Genomic DNA, 16,911 nt, shown 5'->3' on the forward strand with positions numbered 1-16,911 from the left:
TTTACTTTTATAAAATCAAGAATGTAATAAAAGCACCTTTATTTCAGGAAACAAACAAACATAAAAATAAAGACAACAACAATAGAGAAAGAGGTCATAATTTTGCTGCCAGAGTACTGTGGAGTGACCAGGCCTTCAAGAAATTGCAGATATTATAGATCCCCCAATCAAATGACACAGAAGCCAGGTGGCAAAGGAAGCAAGAAAAGTTAAGGACAGATAACAGTGAATAAGCTGTACAGATTTTAAAAACACCACTTTAAAACAAAAAAAGGATGCTAACAACATTCTGCAAAATAAAGCACATGAAAGGCTGTGCTAGAGGCATATCTATGTTGCATTTTTCATGCTCATAAATGTTCTGAGTCAATGTTATTACCATGTACCCTTCGAAGTTATTTAAAGCTCAAGGAATAGAGCAGAAAAAGACACGCTCTGCAGGTGTCAGCATGGGGCTCAGAATGCACTCAAGGAACGATTTATATTATTGATTTACAGGCTTTGAAAAAAATACAACACTTTTGCATAGAAAAGAGAACGGAATTAAAAACCATAGAGGATGAAAACATCTTTATATCTATAAACCCGAATGAGAGGGCAAACATCAACTATACTCTTTTACATCAACATATTGTATTTATTTTCTAGAGAGAGTATGTTTACATTCAAAAAGTAATTTCAGGCTTAAAAGAAGTCTGGCTCAGTTTAGTACTTACTTACATAACAAATGGTGGCTTTCAAGAAATAGCTGGTTGAAATGTCAAAATGTCAGAAAAAGATTTTCATTATTTTAAACATGGCCAAAAGCACAAAGCTCTTTTACTATCACAAGAATATGTTTTCACTGTTTTTCAGCACAACTATACCCTTTAAAATGTTTGACCCAGGATCTATCAGAATAATGAAATAACCTGGTTCCCAGTTACAATGTAGTCCCTCTTGCAAAGAGTTACCTTCCTTCGTGGAGATGCACATGCTAACATTTAAGGCTAATTTCTAATTTCAAGTTCATCACCATCCAAGGCAACACCACCTCTGTTGTTGTTCTCCTTATCAATTATAGCCTACACCAAAACTGCTTGCAGTGCTTTTACTTCTCAGATACAGCACTAAGGTCTATCACAGATTCCCTTGTGCTGAGCAAAGCACAGCCTTTCTAAAAATCAGTCTCCAGACCATTCATTGCTTCTGCAGCGACTTTCAAATGGAACAGTCATAATCCACCACAAAACGAAGTCTTGCGCGATAGATACAACTACTGCTGCCCAGACAGGTACACACTGTACCAAACCCACACGGAATGCAGGAGTTCTGGGCCTGGTCTTACATCTTTTTATGACAGAAGCCCAAACACTTTGGGAAGACACGGGTATGACTCTTATGATCTACAGGCACTACAGCATCCTTCAAAGCCTGAGGATGCAGACAGCAAGGAGCATCTCTGAAAAATGGAATGAAAAGCAAGCCAATGTACATGACTTTGCACTTGTACAGCAACAATGCTGAGACTGAGGGAGATGGGATTGCCTCATTGTCCAGACGTGGGGGCCAGAACTGAGTCTCCAGCTTCCACATGAAGGTGAGTGCTCCTTGAACATCTGCAACATTCTTGTGTCAGCTCTCTGACATCTTCGCAAAGTACTGAGAAGTAGGTGGCCATTATAGTCTGGAAACTGTTCGCACCTAGGGGCTATCAACTGCGGCAAAGCAATTTAGTTTCACCAGGGGTCGTGTCTGAGATGACAGCACTTCCCTTGGACTTTAATTGCAATGTGGTTTCCCAGATTCCCAGGCAGCAGTACAGCTACTGATGACATGCATATGGATTTCTTCTTGAAAATGAGGAAATGTCTGACCACTCCACGATCAGGCCAGCTGATTCCCACTCAGAGAAGGGGAATCACAGTGTGAAGAGAACAGGTGAATAATGCTGCATTTTATTACTTAAGCTCTATAAATTCTGCCTTTAAATCAGGCCACTGTTTATACTAATTCTTTGCACTTTATCTGCATTCCTATGCTCAAACACGTGCTTTGTTTCCAATGAACTTTTACATGTGGGTTAAAAGATTTTCGCTCTTGATTACAGTGACTCAGTTTGGTTCCTGAAGCATTTCCTGAGCTTTTTGTTGCATCTCCTCTTTCTGGCTGCTTCAGGGTAATGGAGCATCTCTTCATGGACTACACAAACCACTTCCTGCATTCCCCCAAGATTTGACAGAGGACCCACAGTTTCCCTTTACTGCATAAGCTGGGTTTTAAACACACATTTAATGGGGTCAATAGGCAAAGGACTGTACTGAATGTGCAACATGAAAAGGATAACAAAGACTGTCTGGACTGCAAACAAAAGATTCTCTGAAGCCAAGATACTCTAGCCAAGATTTAATAAAACAACAAAAAGAAAGAGAAAAACTAACTGAACCAAGAACAAAGGGCAGCATCACAAACTAACCGCTCTGATCTGCCAAAAGCACTGAAGAACAAAGAAAATGAAAGTATAAAGCTGCTCAAAACAAACAGGAGCAAAGTGCAATACAAAGCTATACACAAAGTGCAAGGCATATTAGCACCAATCCCAAACATGTGTGGGAAAGTACATGCTGTGTTTATTACTCTACCTCCTGCATGCATTTTTACCCTCTTCTCATCTGTTGATGCATGTGGGGCAGTACAGAGTAGGTCAGGCTGATTTTTCCCTTTCTGAGTTAATGAGGAGCCTCCCACAGGGCATGGGAAATGCTAGAGAAGCACAGCCTGCAAGCAGCTCAGCACGATCCTGGTGACCAACCTCAAGTTGGGGAGAGCACAAAGATGGAGGGTTGCGCTTGCCCTACACTTAGTAGCAATATGTATGCCAAAGATCATCCAGGCTCTGAAGTCTCCAAGTGCTAGCATCAGCACTACTGCAAACAGCTGCCCAGAATCTCAGCAGGGAAGGTGTTTGGACCAGGCCACCCCACAAGTCTCCAGGGTATTAGTAGTCATTTTCTCAGACTGTTCAGTCATCTCCATTGCCAGTTTATCCCAGTGGAAGATTAAACAGCCAGGCTGAGGGAGAAAAAACAAGCCTGAAGCATTAGCAAACTCTTTGTGGCTGGCACCCACTGTGGACTGCATGACTGTTTCCTTATGAGCATTGAGTCCTGGTTCCATGGATATTCTGGCCAAAAACCAGAATCCTCCAGTCCGGTAAACAGTATTGCAGCAGGTAATGCTCCTCACGCTGAGGTTGAAGTAATTCCTATGTACACCTCAGGCTAAAAAGCAGGGTGTCAGCATTTGCTATGGTGGATGTAATTGTCTAACATGACTGGATAAAATAAAATCAATTTCAGGGACAAGGGGAAAAAATTGTAGCTTCAGCAAACAACGGGTCTAGTAGTGCCCCAGAGCTTCTACGTAGCAGGGAGAGAAGAGAGAGGAGTCAAGATCAGCAAATTGGGGATGTCTGCTGGCCTCCTTGTTGGTCTCAGGACTTGGAGCATATGGCCTTTGATAAAGTCCTGTGTACACAGCAGGGGTAAGCTCCACTCACCCAGGAGAGGTGAGTGAGCTGAGTAGCCAGGACAGCACATTCAGTCTTGTCCCTAGGAGTGCAGCTGAGCTAGGCATGTTGATACTTGGGCAGACACGGCATACAAGGAGGAGGAAGGATGTTAAATGATAGGCTTAAGGACAGCCTCCATCATTAAAATATATTGGTGCAGGATGCGAATCTCTCTGGGGTACTGGAATCAACTGGCTGAACTAGCCATTATATCAGTGAACATGCAAGGAAAGCAAGCAGATATCTAAAGGAGCATGTGAGCTGGACCAAATACAAGAGGGAGGGCAGGTTTACGGCTTGCTCTGACTGAGGAAGAATGGGTCTAATTAACACACACTTGCTGAGATCCCTTTGCCACATGAATCATGAGTGAGTTTTGTCAGTGGGTTTTCAGCTGCCAGAGAATCTGTCCTGGTTGTGACATGCCAGGTGGAGTTGTCAGCAGTGACAGGTAGAAGAAAACTCATCTTTTAGTGCCTGAACTTGAGCCAGTTCAATCGGAAAGCGATTGAGGGTGAATAAATACAGGACAGCATTATGGTATTTTCACAACCTCTTTTCTGACTATAATTTCACTATAAGGAAGTTTGTTGGCACCTATTGGAGGAATAAGTGCGTAGGGGGAGAATATCTCCTTTTTCCTCTTGTGTTGTGCTGAAAAGTGGAATTAAATTATTCTGCTCACAGACAGATTGTTCCAGTAAAATAGAATTTGAAGCCACCAGGGGCTCATTGAGAAGAGAAGCTTTTACACTATATGAAAAGCAAGAGACAAAACCCTTGCCAAGCTCCTTCACTCTTTATTACCAACAGCTGCAATGCTGGATGCGTTCGGATGCCTTTTAAGTGCCAAGGGGAGTGACGGAGGTGGGATGGCATGTGAGCAGATGAAATACATGGCAGCTTCTCCCCTGATGGCAAGTTTAATTATTTGCACTGTTGTATACATAAGAAAAAAATATACACATATTGGGAAATCATTCACTCTGATTCCTGTGTCAGGTGGATTATGAAAAACACTTGCTCTTGCTGGTCCATGGCAGAATATTCAGAACTTGCATACACCTTTGTCACAGAAGGGAGGAAAAACAAGGTAGAATGTATTTCCTAAAGAAGGAGGGCACGAATATATCAAGAGAGCAAAAACAGATGCACTTTGCTGTATGAACTGAGATATCCAACAGAAGTGAACCAAACCAAACATTAAGCCAAAGAAATACCATCTTCTAGGTACTTTCATTGCAGAGAACTTTCTAATGCATCCCTTCTTGTCCTTTCTGCATTTTAAGATCAGTGGAACATGGAGAATCTGATTCTTTTGTCTGTTCAGTGCTCAACCAACAAACACCAAACTGTGCTTTGTTAGGATCAATTTTCCCAAATCCCTCTGCTCCAGGATCCAGGAGCTTGTGTGACATTTCAGGGTGACCATTCAAGATATGAAATGCTCTAAGTCACTAGCCATGGTTCAAAGTCCTAAGGCATTAATAAATCCTATCAGTGATAATATAATCTGTGAGGCTGTAGACTAGAGTAAAAAGATGCAGACAGGTCATCTTTCTGTAATCTGCAGTTCAAGGGTTAAGTACAACTGACTCAGAAATGACAACCATTTGTGCAGGGTTGGCAAGCCTTGATATGCTTGCTTAAGTTGATGTCTTACAGCTTTTCTGCTTGAATAAGAACCTGGTTTCATTCTACATGAATTTATCTCTGCTGCTGTTAACTTCAGCGCACCCATGAACAAGGCCTATGTGAGGATTGGTAGGCTTGAGGTGCAGCATGATGACGACCTGCCAACTCAAATCCCAGCTGTGCTAGAGAAAGCATGCACTGTTTTCTGAGCAGCTCAGGGGCAGTCCTGAAGCCTAGTCTTGGATCTTGCAAATACAATGTTTTTTCATGCAGTAAGCTTCTTCCTCTTTGCGTTTATGTAATGCTGGCTGCCGTACCCTTACAGCATATACACCTAATTATGAAGATTGTAATACATCATGTGAGGCCGCATAATGAAGACAAGATATGCCAAGCTTTTCAGAGCACATTTTGTGGCATTTCAAGCAGCTAACCATATCTTTCCCTTGCACACAGGGGCATTAAATACGTATATTTTATAGATAAGCCATCAGAGAAAGTGGCTGCTGTGCTACTGACCTAGCGCCTATATTTGGAAACCAGAGTCAGACACACAAAAAAGCTCTGTAAATTACAGAAGAAAAGAGAACATCGAGACTTGCCTTGCAGGGGGAGTTCCTCAAAGGAGCTGGAAACGCAGTGCTGGTCATGACAGTGTTTGCTACTGCTGGCGATTTGCTGGTGTTGAGGAGGAGTGCACAACCTGTATAAAAGAGCAGGAAGAGGTCAAACTGCAGCACTTACCTTCTGGTTTCAGAGTTTGTTAAACCTTCACAGAACCTATGCTAGCTGGCTCCTACTACAGGAGAATGCCAGACAGCAGAAGGCTTTTTCAATTTATTAGAAATGCAGCTTCACCCAACAAACATACTCAGGAAATACATTTAAGAAGTCTATCTACCTTCCCCCTACAAATATGTTCTGTTCCTCCATGACTTCAGATTCATCCTCCTTGCAAGGCTGAGTAATAAAATGTATCTTTTATGAACTAAAAGTAACTTGGAAGAGAATATTTATCTTGGCCAATCCCAAAACAAAATACAACCATGGCAAAATACCACCAGAGTAATATTAATGCAGCTGGAGGCCACTTTCCTCCTTTAATCATTTGTTGTAACAAGAGGAACAAAGGCAGTAGTAACACCAGGCTTTTTCCTTGGCTGCTCTGCATGAAAAGGTGTGTATTTGCACTATTTCAGCTCTGCCCTCCAGTTCAGGACAGTGCCACTACTTAGAGCCCAGTTATTTGGGCTTTTGTTGAAATTGTCGCTACAGCATAGACAAATCATGAATCAGCAGCACTTTATTGCCAGCTCCCCACAGTACCCTCTTTCTGTCTCTTTGCCTTCATGTTTACCTATGCTTCCATCACTCTGTGGTCTGTAATACCGTGGGCTGAGCCATCAGATGGCATAAATGCACTGTAGCCTATACTAGTTCACACAAAAGTAGAGAATCTTACTTTTCATGTTTAACTCCAGATCTAACTTTCTAAAGCAATGTTGGGATTACACACCACTAACTCTGCTGTTATTATTGTATCCCTTTAGATGCTCTGCCTCAGCAATAAATGCCTCCAATGATTCATGTTGGTGCATTAGGAAAAAGTTTATCCTGGCGGGTAGCCTGTGTGCCAAAACTCAACTACCAGTTCAATGGTTCAAAAACTCAGCCAGTTCAATGCCCAAGGTATAAACCTTCAATGGTTTGTATGAGAAGAATTAGAAATGAACTACTGGAATTCAGCTAAAGGAACCAAGTATAGAGTAATTATACATGGAAGTGGAACTTAAGGGACAATGTAACAAAGAGAAGAAAAATAAGGGAATGAGAAGGAGAAAAAAGAAGCAGAACAGAGAAACAGAGGAAATAAAAGGAAAATTGTAAAGAAAAAATCAGATCAGTATGGAGGAGGGTCATGCAGATGAATACTTGGTGTGTTGTTTAGAAAGGGTCAAGATTAGTATCTGGTGTCAGCTGGGGAGGTCTGAAGTACCAGACTATACCCTCAAGACAGAAAGTGAGCAGGACAGACTTTCGCTCAAAGCACTTAGAGTAGAAAGATGGCTTTTGTTTCACTGGAGGCTGAATATGTAAAAAACATATGAAAACATGCCTTGTGTTTTATTCCCTCTCCCTGCCATTTGTGTATCATTTTTGCTCTCCACTGTTCGTTCTCTGCACTTACTATTACTCTCACACACCTTCTATTGAAGGAAAACGGTTGTGCTCCGGGCTTCCAATCCGCCATGGAGAAGGATGGGACGCAGAAGAGCCCTGCATCCAGCCACAGTCTCCTTCTTCAAATGAACAGTAAAAGCCAGAGGGAAGATTTTCTGCAAGAGGGAAAGACACACACACACACACAGAAAAACACAGGTGAGCTGAGGAGAAGGATGCTCCTGGGCACACAGAGAAGCTGCAGTGACTATTCTGACAGGGTTGCTCAGGGCATGTGGGCATCCCCACAGCTACTCAGTCCTTTTGTGTGGAGTCATGTGCATGCCTGAACATGGGGAGGGTGGCGGTAAGGGAAACAACCCCCAGACTGTGAGTAAGTGACTCCCCCCACACTCTGATGCATCCAAGTGACAGGACATGTCTCAGTGTACACTATGGGGTCTCCTAAATACCTGGCCTCTACAGCTCCACAGGTGTAAACCCACTCAAGGTTACACCTTGGAGATGGCTTCCCTAACCACTGCTGCTGCAGCTCCATGGAGGGAAGTCTTGGAGAGGGATAAGTTCTTAACATGATTCCCCTTCCCTTACAGTCAAGGTCTCTAGTCAGCCCAGCTCAGCAATGTGACTCTACTCTCTGTGAGCACTGATGTGGTCTCAGGTAAAGCACTGAATCGTTTTGTGCCTCAGTTTTTGCACCTGTGGATCTGTTTGGTGAGATGAATGGATGAAAAGAGGATAGTTTATTTTAAGCCATACTTTCAGGCCTTGAAGCCCACTCATTCTGTCACTGGCTTGGGATTTCAGGCAAGTTTCCAGCTCCAAACCATAAAGATACATTAGCTTTTTGCCTTTAAATTAACCAGTTTTAAAGTAATAGTTATCTCATTCAAAGCAGAAGGTAACTTCATGCCTTCTTCATCTCTGTCCCTACCTACATTGCAAGTTCTTCTTACAAAGGGTGCAAAGCACTGCTGCTCTTGCCCTGAGTCATACACTTATTGCCATAGGTGAACATCCTCTACTCGGCCATGAATCACACATTTCCTTCAAAACTCATGAAATAATTTTTCCCATTATCCTCAATAAACACTCTCTGCCTTCCTAATTTCTACTGATGTCTAGTTCTACCTTTGCATTTCTCTTCTTCAGCATGAGGCCACACTCTGTACTTATTAAGCAACCTCAGTAGAAAACAGACCTTGTAAAATGACGTGTAAAATCACAACCACCATGACACTATTGTCACTTTTAGTGAATCACTAGTGATCCTTAATATAGATTCTGCACCCACGGTGCAGCTAACAACTCTGCCAGGAACCAGAAGGCTTCCCAGTAATAAAAGGGCACAAACTGGGTTTGATGGGGAAAAAGGTAGAGCACAAAGCTAGCCTGGCAGAAATATAATATAGAGTTGCATTAGGTATTAAAGATGCCAGAAGAGAGGTAAAGAAGAGCAACCAGTCATTTTACCCTGCTATATAGACTAACCAGTCCTTGGGGCTGGCAGTACAAAGCCCCTGAACATGCTTGTTCAATGGGGGTGGTCCTTCTCCCAATAAACCAGAAAAACTGCTGTGATGAACAGATGTAGCCATAAAGGGATGATGATATTCCTGCCTTTGCAGAGTTTTTACACCATTGTGTACTCAAATCTGTACTAAAAACCAGTTTAGCCCTGGTTGTTTTCTCCTTCCCTGTTGCCCTAAACTTTTGCTAAAAATATCTGGGTTTTTTTTGTTGTAGGTTGTTTTTTTTTTTTAAAGGAAAATGAGACAAGAAATCTACTTAAAATTGCAAGATAAAAATGAAATTTCATGTGCAAACACATTATAAACCCCCATATCCAGAAAATTAGTTTTTCCTTTCAACTGCTTGTCAAAATCAGAGTAAAAATTTCTTCACTTAAAAAACACATGATAGACTACAAAATCCTAAAGCAAGAGGATGTGCTGGTCATGTGATAATGGCAATTTCATTAGCTTCCCTGTGAGAAGAGATGGCTCCTGAACTCAGATTTTGTTGTGATTATTAGGAATTTTTCCCTCTGAAATTTTCTATCTATGAAGCAAGCCAGCAGTATCCAAACTTGACATCATTCTAAATGTTCAAATATCAGCAGAACCTCCTAGCTGAGACTGCAGGTCATTTAAATACCTGCTGCTCACGGGGCTTCAGCTTTGACTCACCTCAAAAGGCAATTCACTGTCAGTGGCACATTCACTTACTCCTTCGTCTACCCTGAGAAAACAGCTGGGGAACACCACAACTGCAGTGTCTAGACCACGAGTATTTGATTTTCTAGGAGTCTGAATCACAATTCACTTCACAGAGGAAACTGAAACAAATCTTACATCTGTGGCTTTTTAGTAGGGCCAAATTTGAACCTGGAACCTGAAATGGAGGCTAGAGACGTGTTTTATTGTTATTTTCCGCAAGCACACAAATTCGTTATGAAAAGATCAAAACCTGTACTGGAGTTAAGGCTTTTTCAAGTTTTTCCTTTTAAAAAGCTCCAAATTCCTTCAGCCTAGTCTTTAAATGTGGAGCTGTTAAGCAGAGAGATGCTTCCTTGTGTTTTACCCCTCTACAGAACTTGATTACATTTCATTGCGCAGCCGGAGGCTGGGATCCAAAGAAAATGACAAATTATAATGTGTCCTGAATTCCGACTGAAACAGCTTGGCTCGGTGTCCAACTGAATTCATTTCATGACTATACGCTATCTAGGATGATGTAAACAAGTCAGAGCAGCAGGAGGAGTCATCTAAGTAGCAATCCCTGCCTAGAGGCCAGAAAAAGCTCGCTGTCAATGAACAAGTTAGGGCATAAATAAGAAGCTATTACTTTCCCAGAAAATTTCATTCCTCCTCCACAAATTAATTTTTTATGAATTTTCAGACATCCTGTGCACTGGATGCATTTTGTCTGCTGCTCTTTCTTACCTTAAATACATACAGCACCTACGATTCCACATATTGCTACTCCACAAAGAGCTCTTTGGCTAGCACTTTTCCATTGACACGTGCTTCTCAATTTTCTGAATGTTTATAATTCAAACTGACACTAGCGCAGACACTGCACTGATGATGGAAAGCTAATCTGACATTGGAAAATCAAGTAAACGAGGGGGCAGGAGTTATGCCTATTGAAACCTGCTATGTTGAATATTATCATTAGCGACAGAAACCTCAACAAATTTAGACCTCAGTAAGATTAAGATGCAGCTTGTGGATACGGGAGGGAGAATAGAGTAATCCAGTGAGATTGGAGCACTGTGAGAACATAAGAGTCTCTGCTTTTGAGTGATAAAGTAGAGAAAAGCTGCAGGGTGTTAAAATTGTTCCTAACCAAATATTTTCAAGACTTCAGAATGATCTAGATTTTGCTTGACAGGTAATTAAGTTCAAGGTTTTTTTAACTTTAACGCAGACTTTTCATCCTTTAATAGCAAGAAAAATCAGCAACTGGCATAATTTCGCAAGCGGATGGAGCACACTCTTGATTCAAAAGTAGATGTAAATCAACCAGATACTACAGTTTGATCTTTTGGGTGAAATTCCAGACCTCTGTTATAAAATACCCAAGCATAAAAGCCTACTCTGGTATGTATGGACCTTTACCAAATGTAGGAGGAAATCTCAGAAGGCAAAAAGGTAATCTACTCAAAGAACTTAAAGAAGCACATGAATCTTAAAGATGAGTTTGTTTCAATGTCTGCCTCTATGCTAGCAAAGTTGGTCTGCCAAATTCTACCAGAAATGAAGCATCAAAAGGGAAAATACTTTTCAACACAGTCAAGAAAGAGTTATCCCCTAATGCCAGAAGGCTTTGCTAAGTTTAGAACTGCCAGAGGTTAGAATTTGTTGCTAGAGGTATAGCTTTTGATCAAGAAAGAACCAAAAAGGATTAGTGTATGCAAGACAGGAACCTTAAGAGAGCACTGCATGGCAACAGGTTGCTACTTCATCATTTTGCTTGCAAGGAGACTCTGCTGGGCTGTATCTATCACTAGGACATAAATGAATCCAGTGGTTTCTTCATGCATTTTTGCCTGGAAAGTAAACTGGCCCCTGTAGAATTAATTATCTATGCTTTTTTGGTCACTTGCTCATGTTATCACAAATTCAAGCTTTATAGGTTCCTATTCTAGCTGCCATCTGGTCTTTTGACAGATATTCGCACTCCTCCAACCACATAGCATAGCCTGAGTCACTCCTTTCATGAATCAGCTGCTAGTCTTCCTTATCTCACCTGGCAACGTGTTTAACATCTTTAAATATTCAATGAGGCAAAGAGTGAAAATTACCCTATAACCCAGTGGTTATGAGATTTATTTGAAAGATGGAGGACATTAGTTTCAATCTCTATTCCAGGTAAAATTTATACAATGTGGAAGAGCAACCTCAGGAGACCTGAGTAACCCTTTTTCTTCTGAACTAGACCAGAACTCCAGACCACAGTCTTGGAAACTCTCTGTGAAATGGGAAATACGGGTTCAAATTCACTTAGGCAGAAGAAAGAATCAGTCCTGGGTTTGTCATATCCTGGGTGAATCCTCTAAGTTCTGGGTCTCTAGGTAATAAATATACTATCATCAGCTCAATTATTTTATTTTTTTTTTAAATATATCCATTACTTTCCTAGCATGCTTTGACTGATTAGCCCGTATTTTCCCAGGCTGAATTTTTTTTGGTGAATTTGAGACACAAGGTAAAATAATTTTGGACTAGTCAAAAGTATATGCACTTCTTTTCAGTAAAACTTTTATTTTTCCCAGACTTGCTGCCCTATAACAAAAGATTACTGAACCAAAATCCAAGATATTGTTAAGTAAAAAGAGTAGCAAACTACTGAAACAAATTCTCCCTTTCTGTAAAGCAGAGTTCTGCCAATCTGTATTAGTAAATAATTTGAGTTTTCATCTCTGTCTTGTACCATACCAGCTATATTACATGTATGAGTCTCTACTACAATAAGAGAAAGTATGTTATTTTTTTGCCGTAATAATCCATAAAAGCATGAATTTACTAGCAAAGACATAAGACCACCACTATCTGAAGTCTTAATGTGTGTCTGCAAAGTATGCTTCTGCAAAGTAATTTCCACTTCCATCAGTCTGTTAAATTTGTATGTCTGATCCCAAATCAACACAGTTCGGCATCTAATTCCACATCTGCCTCTTTGAAGCTGTCTTTTGCTCCTGCAAGAATATTTGATTATGACTCAAACAGCAACATGCTTTTCTCTAGGGGTCATCCCTCTCTGATTTTACACCCTCTACACAGACTAATTGGTTGCATGCAGGACAAGCACCGTGACGTTTCACTGGCCGTTAATAAGTAAAGAGATGGTAACAAACAGCTGGCATTAGGGAGATTTTTTTTTCAGCTAAGAAAGGAACAAAAATCAAATGAATAGGAAGAAAAAAGAAAGAAAAATAATGTCAGTACCTGCACAGCTGAAAGACTGTGAAAGGGAAAAACCACCAACATCTTGAAGCTCAAAGATAGAAGTTTTTGGTTAATGGCAATTTTAAAAGCTCTCCCCTCAGTTTTGAGCATGGCTACATCTTTTTCTGACAGCTCTTTTGTGTACGCAGCAGCATTTGGGAAAGCCCTTTCTCTGCTTTATATATATGAATCACTTTTTGCCACACATGCAAAAGGCTGATGAAAACATCGTGTTGCTTAGGAGCAAAATGACAACTGAAATGCTGAAAGATGACATATGTTTTGTGTTGGGCTGCCATGCAGATGTAACTGACATCTAAAACATCAGATCATTTCTCTGTTTTGTGTAAGAAGTCTTATGCCAACAATATTCAACACAGTAAAGAGGCAAAAGCAGAGAAATCAGCTATAGAACTGAGCAGACTTGTAAGTGGATAAGCAGACATACCCACAACTCGAGCTGTTGCTAAGGCAAGCCAGTCTCGTTTTGTTGCTTGAGTGGAAGATGGTGCTTTTCAGACCTTTTGGCTGGGAGTAAGAACTCTCATTCCCAGTACCTGTGGTTGAAAACAAGCCGTGTGGTCTTCTCCTCAAGCTAGGGAGTGACGCTCTGTTAAACAGGTGGTTAAATGTGTTCTGCTTTTTACATTTTCTCATTTACATTCTCGGAACATTCTTTGCTGACACAACTGTAAGTGCTATACTGCTTTACGCAAATAGCTACAGATGCATGGAAGGGGAAAAGGCAACCGAACCAACCCCTGTGGATAGCGTATGTGAGAGAGGGATTGGTCACTTTACCAGGTGGCTCACGATGGGATAAAGGGTGGCAGCTAGCAGCAAAAGCAGAGCCAGCCTCCTGATATGTGACTATGGACAAGACACCAGCCACAGGCGCACCCAATGTTGAAAATAACAGGTAAGCACGTTCCTCCAGGCCTGCCCCATCCTATGGTGGCGTTTAGTTTGCATCCATGATTGGTACAACTCCACCTTGTGAGCTCTGCTGTTCCCACTGGTATAGACAGGATTATCCTCACAAGGCAGAGCCATTTATAGCAGAAAGACACAACAGTGTACCTGGAGATATAGTTGATGGCAAATGTCTCTCTACTTTCAATAAAATGAAAATGCATTCAACCTACTGATTATCGTAATTTACCAGGGTTTTTTAATGAAAGTGTAGAACACAATAGAAAAACCATTATGAGGTTTTAAGCTCTGTTTTAGAGCTCTTAGGCAAAAAGTTTTCAATAATAACATGAAGTATTATTGGTTCTAAGGAGCTGCAAGCCCACAGTAATAACACTGTTCTTATGAAAATGAATTTAATGTTCACTGAGTGTGTGTCATTAATTAATATAATTTCAAACTGTAACAACATCTAACATGATGGAGAAGTGTATAATTTCAAGCTTTTAACTAGTTTGCTAGATGATCCCAGGTCAAACCGCTGTTCTCCACACCAATAAAATCTGTTACTTTATTTCTTTGTTAGCAGCAAAGAACTGGCATTTGCTAGTAGTTGTGTGTCAGTCATGTTAAGTTTATGCTAGAAACAGCAAAGGTTTGTTTGTCTAGACATCACCTATATCAACACAGCTCATTTGAATTACCTTACCCAGATTCTCCTCTGCTCTAGCTGTCGCACATGAAAGATAAACTGAGAATAATTGCCTCTTCTATTCCAAATGCTGTTGCCAAGACTGGTATTCTGGTCAGGGAACACATTTTTTTGCATACCAAATCAATGCATCTCTGTCAACAAAAGTCCATAAGCTAGATCAGCTGTCACACATACACTTTAAATTGGTAAATGATGAACTCTCAATGATTATTTTTCTTGATATATTTGCCCTGTGGATAACCATACAGCTGACAATCCACCACTCCTAACTATCTGTAGACTGGCAAAGGGGAAGACGCTGCAGGTAGAACATGTAGAGGTATAGAAAAAGAGACAAGGCATCTTCAAGACAGTTAAAGGAAGGTCCTAAAGTATCTAGGTTATGCAGTACAATTACAAAGTATTTGGACACGGCAAGTTTTCAGAAAACTCAGGCTGCTATCTCTCTTCTGCTGTATTTTATTAGACTACTGACTGCTGAAGAGAGGATAGAAAACAAGAGGAATTACAAAGAGACAGGAGCTGGTCAAAGACAAGCTACTGTCTCTACTCATTTTTCATCTCAGAAGTTTTCTCCTTCCTCTCTCTTCTGCCACATGCTGTGCTACATTTTGATTAAAAGCTCTAACAAACTACACATTTCAGAATTCTGTAAGGCAAAGCTATTCAGGCTATACTTCCTTTGCATTTTTGATCAGGACTTTGGAAGAGATGAAGCACTAAGAGCATCTTAAGAACCTGCTGCAGAAATAATACAGGCAAGTACAGGAATATATCAAATGGTTCGCTCCAGGCAGACATCCAGAGAAACTGCATGTGTTACGGAGGATACTGGTCTTTTGATTGTATCAAATTAGTCTATTAGTGCTAAAGTCTCAGGCATTAAAATTCAAAACAAACAACGCTTTTGGGAAAGGAGGATGCAGCCTGGGGGTTTGGATTTACTCACTGCACATATCTCCCTCATCTTCTCCCTCGGTGCAGTCCCTGATGAAGTCACACGCCTGCCCCAGCCGGATCGCCGTTCCATTCCAGCAGCTGAAGGAACCCTCCAGAGCCATTTTTGAGCCAGAAGCAGATCCTAGAGAAAAACAAAACAAAAACTACTTCAGATTACTGAACTGCCTTCCTCTCAACCAACAGGTCATAGAATCCTGGATAACACCGAAAGCGATAATGTCAAAGGGGAGAACACCTTGTGAAATCCCTTCAATCCAATAATTACTTGATAAAGTAATTATTTTGACTTGTTTAATCTTGTCAAATACCTAATGGTCCACCTAATAGAGAATTTCAGTTCTCTAGGCATTTCTGGTGTTTTAACTTGGAAAGCATCTCTGACCCTTGAAAAGAGGGTTGAAATCCTGCAGGCTGCTCTGTGGTACTTCTCAAGAACAACACAATACGCATGATAGATTTTTAATTGTATGTGAATTTACTGCTAGACTGACAGTCCTGAGGAGCGCTATCCTCTCTGTCTAGCTCAGGAATGGCTACATGGTTTGGAAAGCTTTCATCGTACTCTCCTGTCAACATGTATTACCTATCACTTGGATGTATCACGTTGTCATATTGTCTCTGCAAGACAGAAAACAGGCTGATCTCTGCTTGTATTTTTCTTTCTCTCTATACCTACTCGTGCTCCTGCATCCTGTACTCCCCTCCCCTTGAGTCAGGGAGGCCACAGCAGGCTACATCTACCAAGATACAAAAATCACTAATTCATTTTACCTATGCTAAGCAGCAAAAGGTAGCTAGCAACGTGGAAAGAAGCCAACCCTTATGAAATGAGGTCACTGAACATTACAATTAGAGGCCAGTATCATCCATTCAGAAATGATCTTGAGTACTTGTCCCTTAGCACCATCCTTTTCTGGAGGCACTTGATTCCCTTGACAGCTGAGAAGTCAGAGATCATCCAGCCTGATGGGTATAATTTTCCTTACTGTAGGAATTCTGTCATCCTGAGGTCTTTGACTGTAGCCAAGTGAGATACTTAAAAAAAAAAAAAAAAGAAAAGAAAAACAACGAAGAAAGAAAAACAATGACCTGTCCTAAGAGACACATGCTCTAGATCAGCCACCTTGAAGAGGCAGGAATTAGTTCAGCAACATCCTACAGTCAGTATGTACGGAGGAGAACAAGCTTGAGAAATGCAAGAGCCACTTCCACAAAAAATCTGGGTGTAGATGCAATTCACCGAAACCTTCCTGACTCTCTGCAGAGACGTGCTTCCAGTGCACTACTCCTAGAAGGCAAGCCTAGAAGTACGAAGAGGCCTGTGCTGTGAATTCCCCACTGCAACAACTCCTGCCCTGTCTCGTATTAAACGGGTAAATGCTCAAGATTAAACCAAAGCCTCCGGGCAGAGTGAGCCATTGTTTCCCTAACTCATTTGTGCTTGCTAAACAGCACAGCTACATCATATTCTCTGGTACTACAGGGAGTTGGGAATCACTGGTGAT

General features: G+C 41.1%; 1 protein-coding gene across 1 annotated transcript in view; it reads right to left on the bottom strand.

Moving 5' to 3' along the window:
- LOC137667920 (ALK tyrosine kinase receptor-like) overlaps nt 1-16,911 on the bottom strand; it is a 61,684-nt gene that overhangs the window by 18,330 nt on the left and 26,443 nt on the right. Inside the window, exons 2-4 of the mRNA XM_068409536.1 lie at nt 15,396-15,527; nt 7,390-7,521; nt 5,788-5,888 (exon numbers count right to left, since the gene is read on the bottom strand). Coding sequence (XP_068265637.1) covers nt 5,788-5,888; nt 7,390-7,521; nt 15,396-15,527 — 365 coding nt within the window. The remainder of the gene's footprint in view (nt 1-5,787; nt 5,889-7,389; nt 7,522-15,395; nt 15,528-16,911) is intronic.

Source organism: Nyctibius grandis, chromosome 1 (genome assembly GCF_013368605.1).
Source record: "Nyctibius grandis isolate bNycGra1 chromosome 1, bNycGra1.pri, whole genome shotgun sequence".
Taxonomy (NCBI): Eukaryota; Metazoa; Chordata; class Aves; order Nyctibiiformes; family Nyctibiidae; genus Nyctibius; species Nyctibius grandis.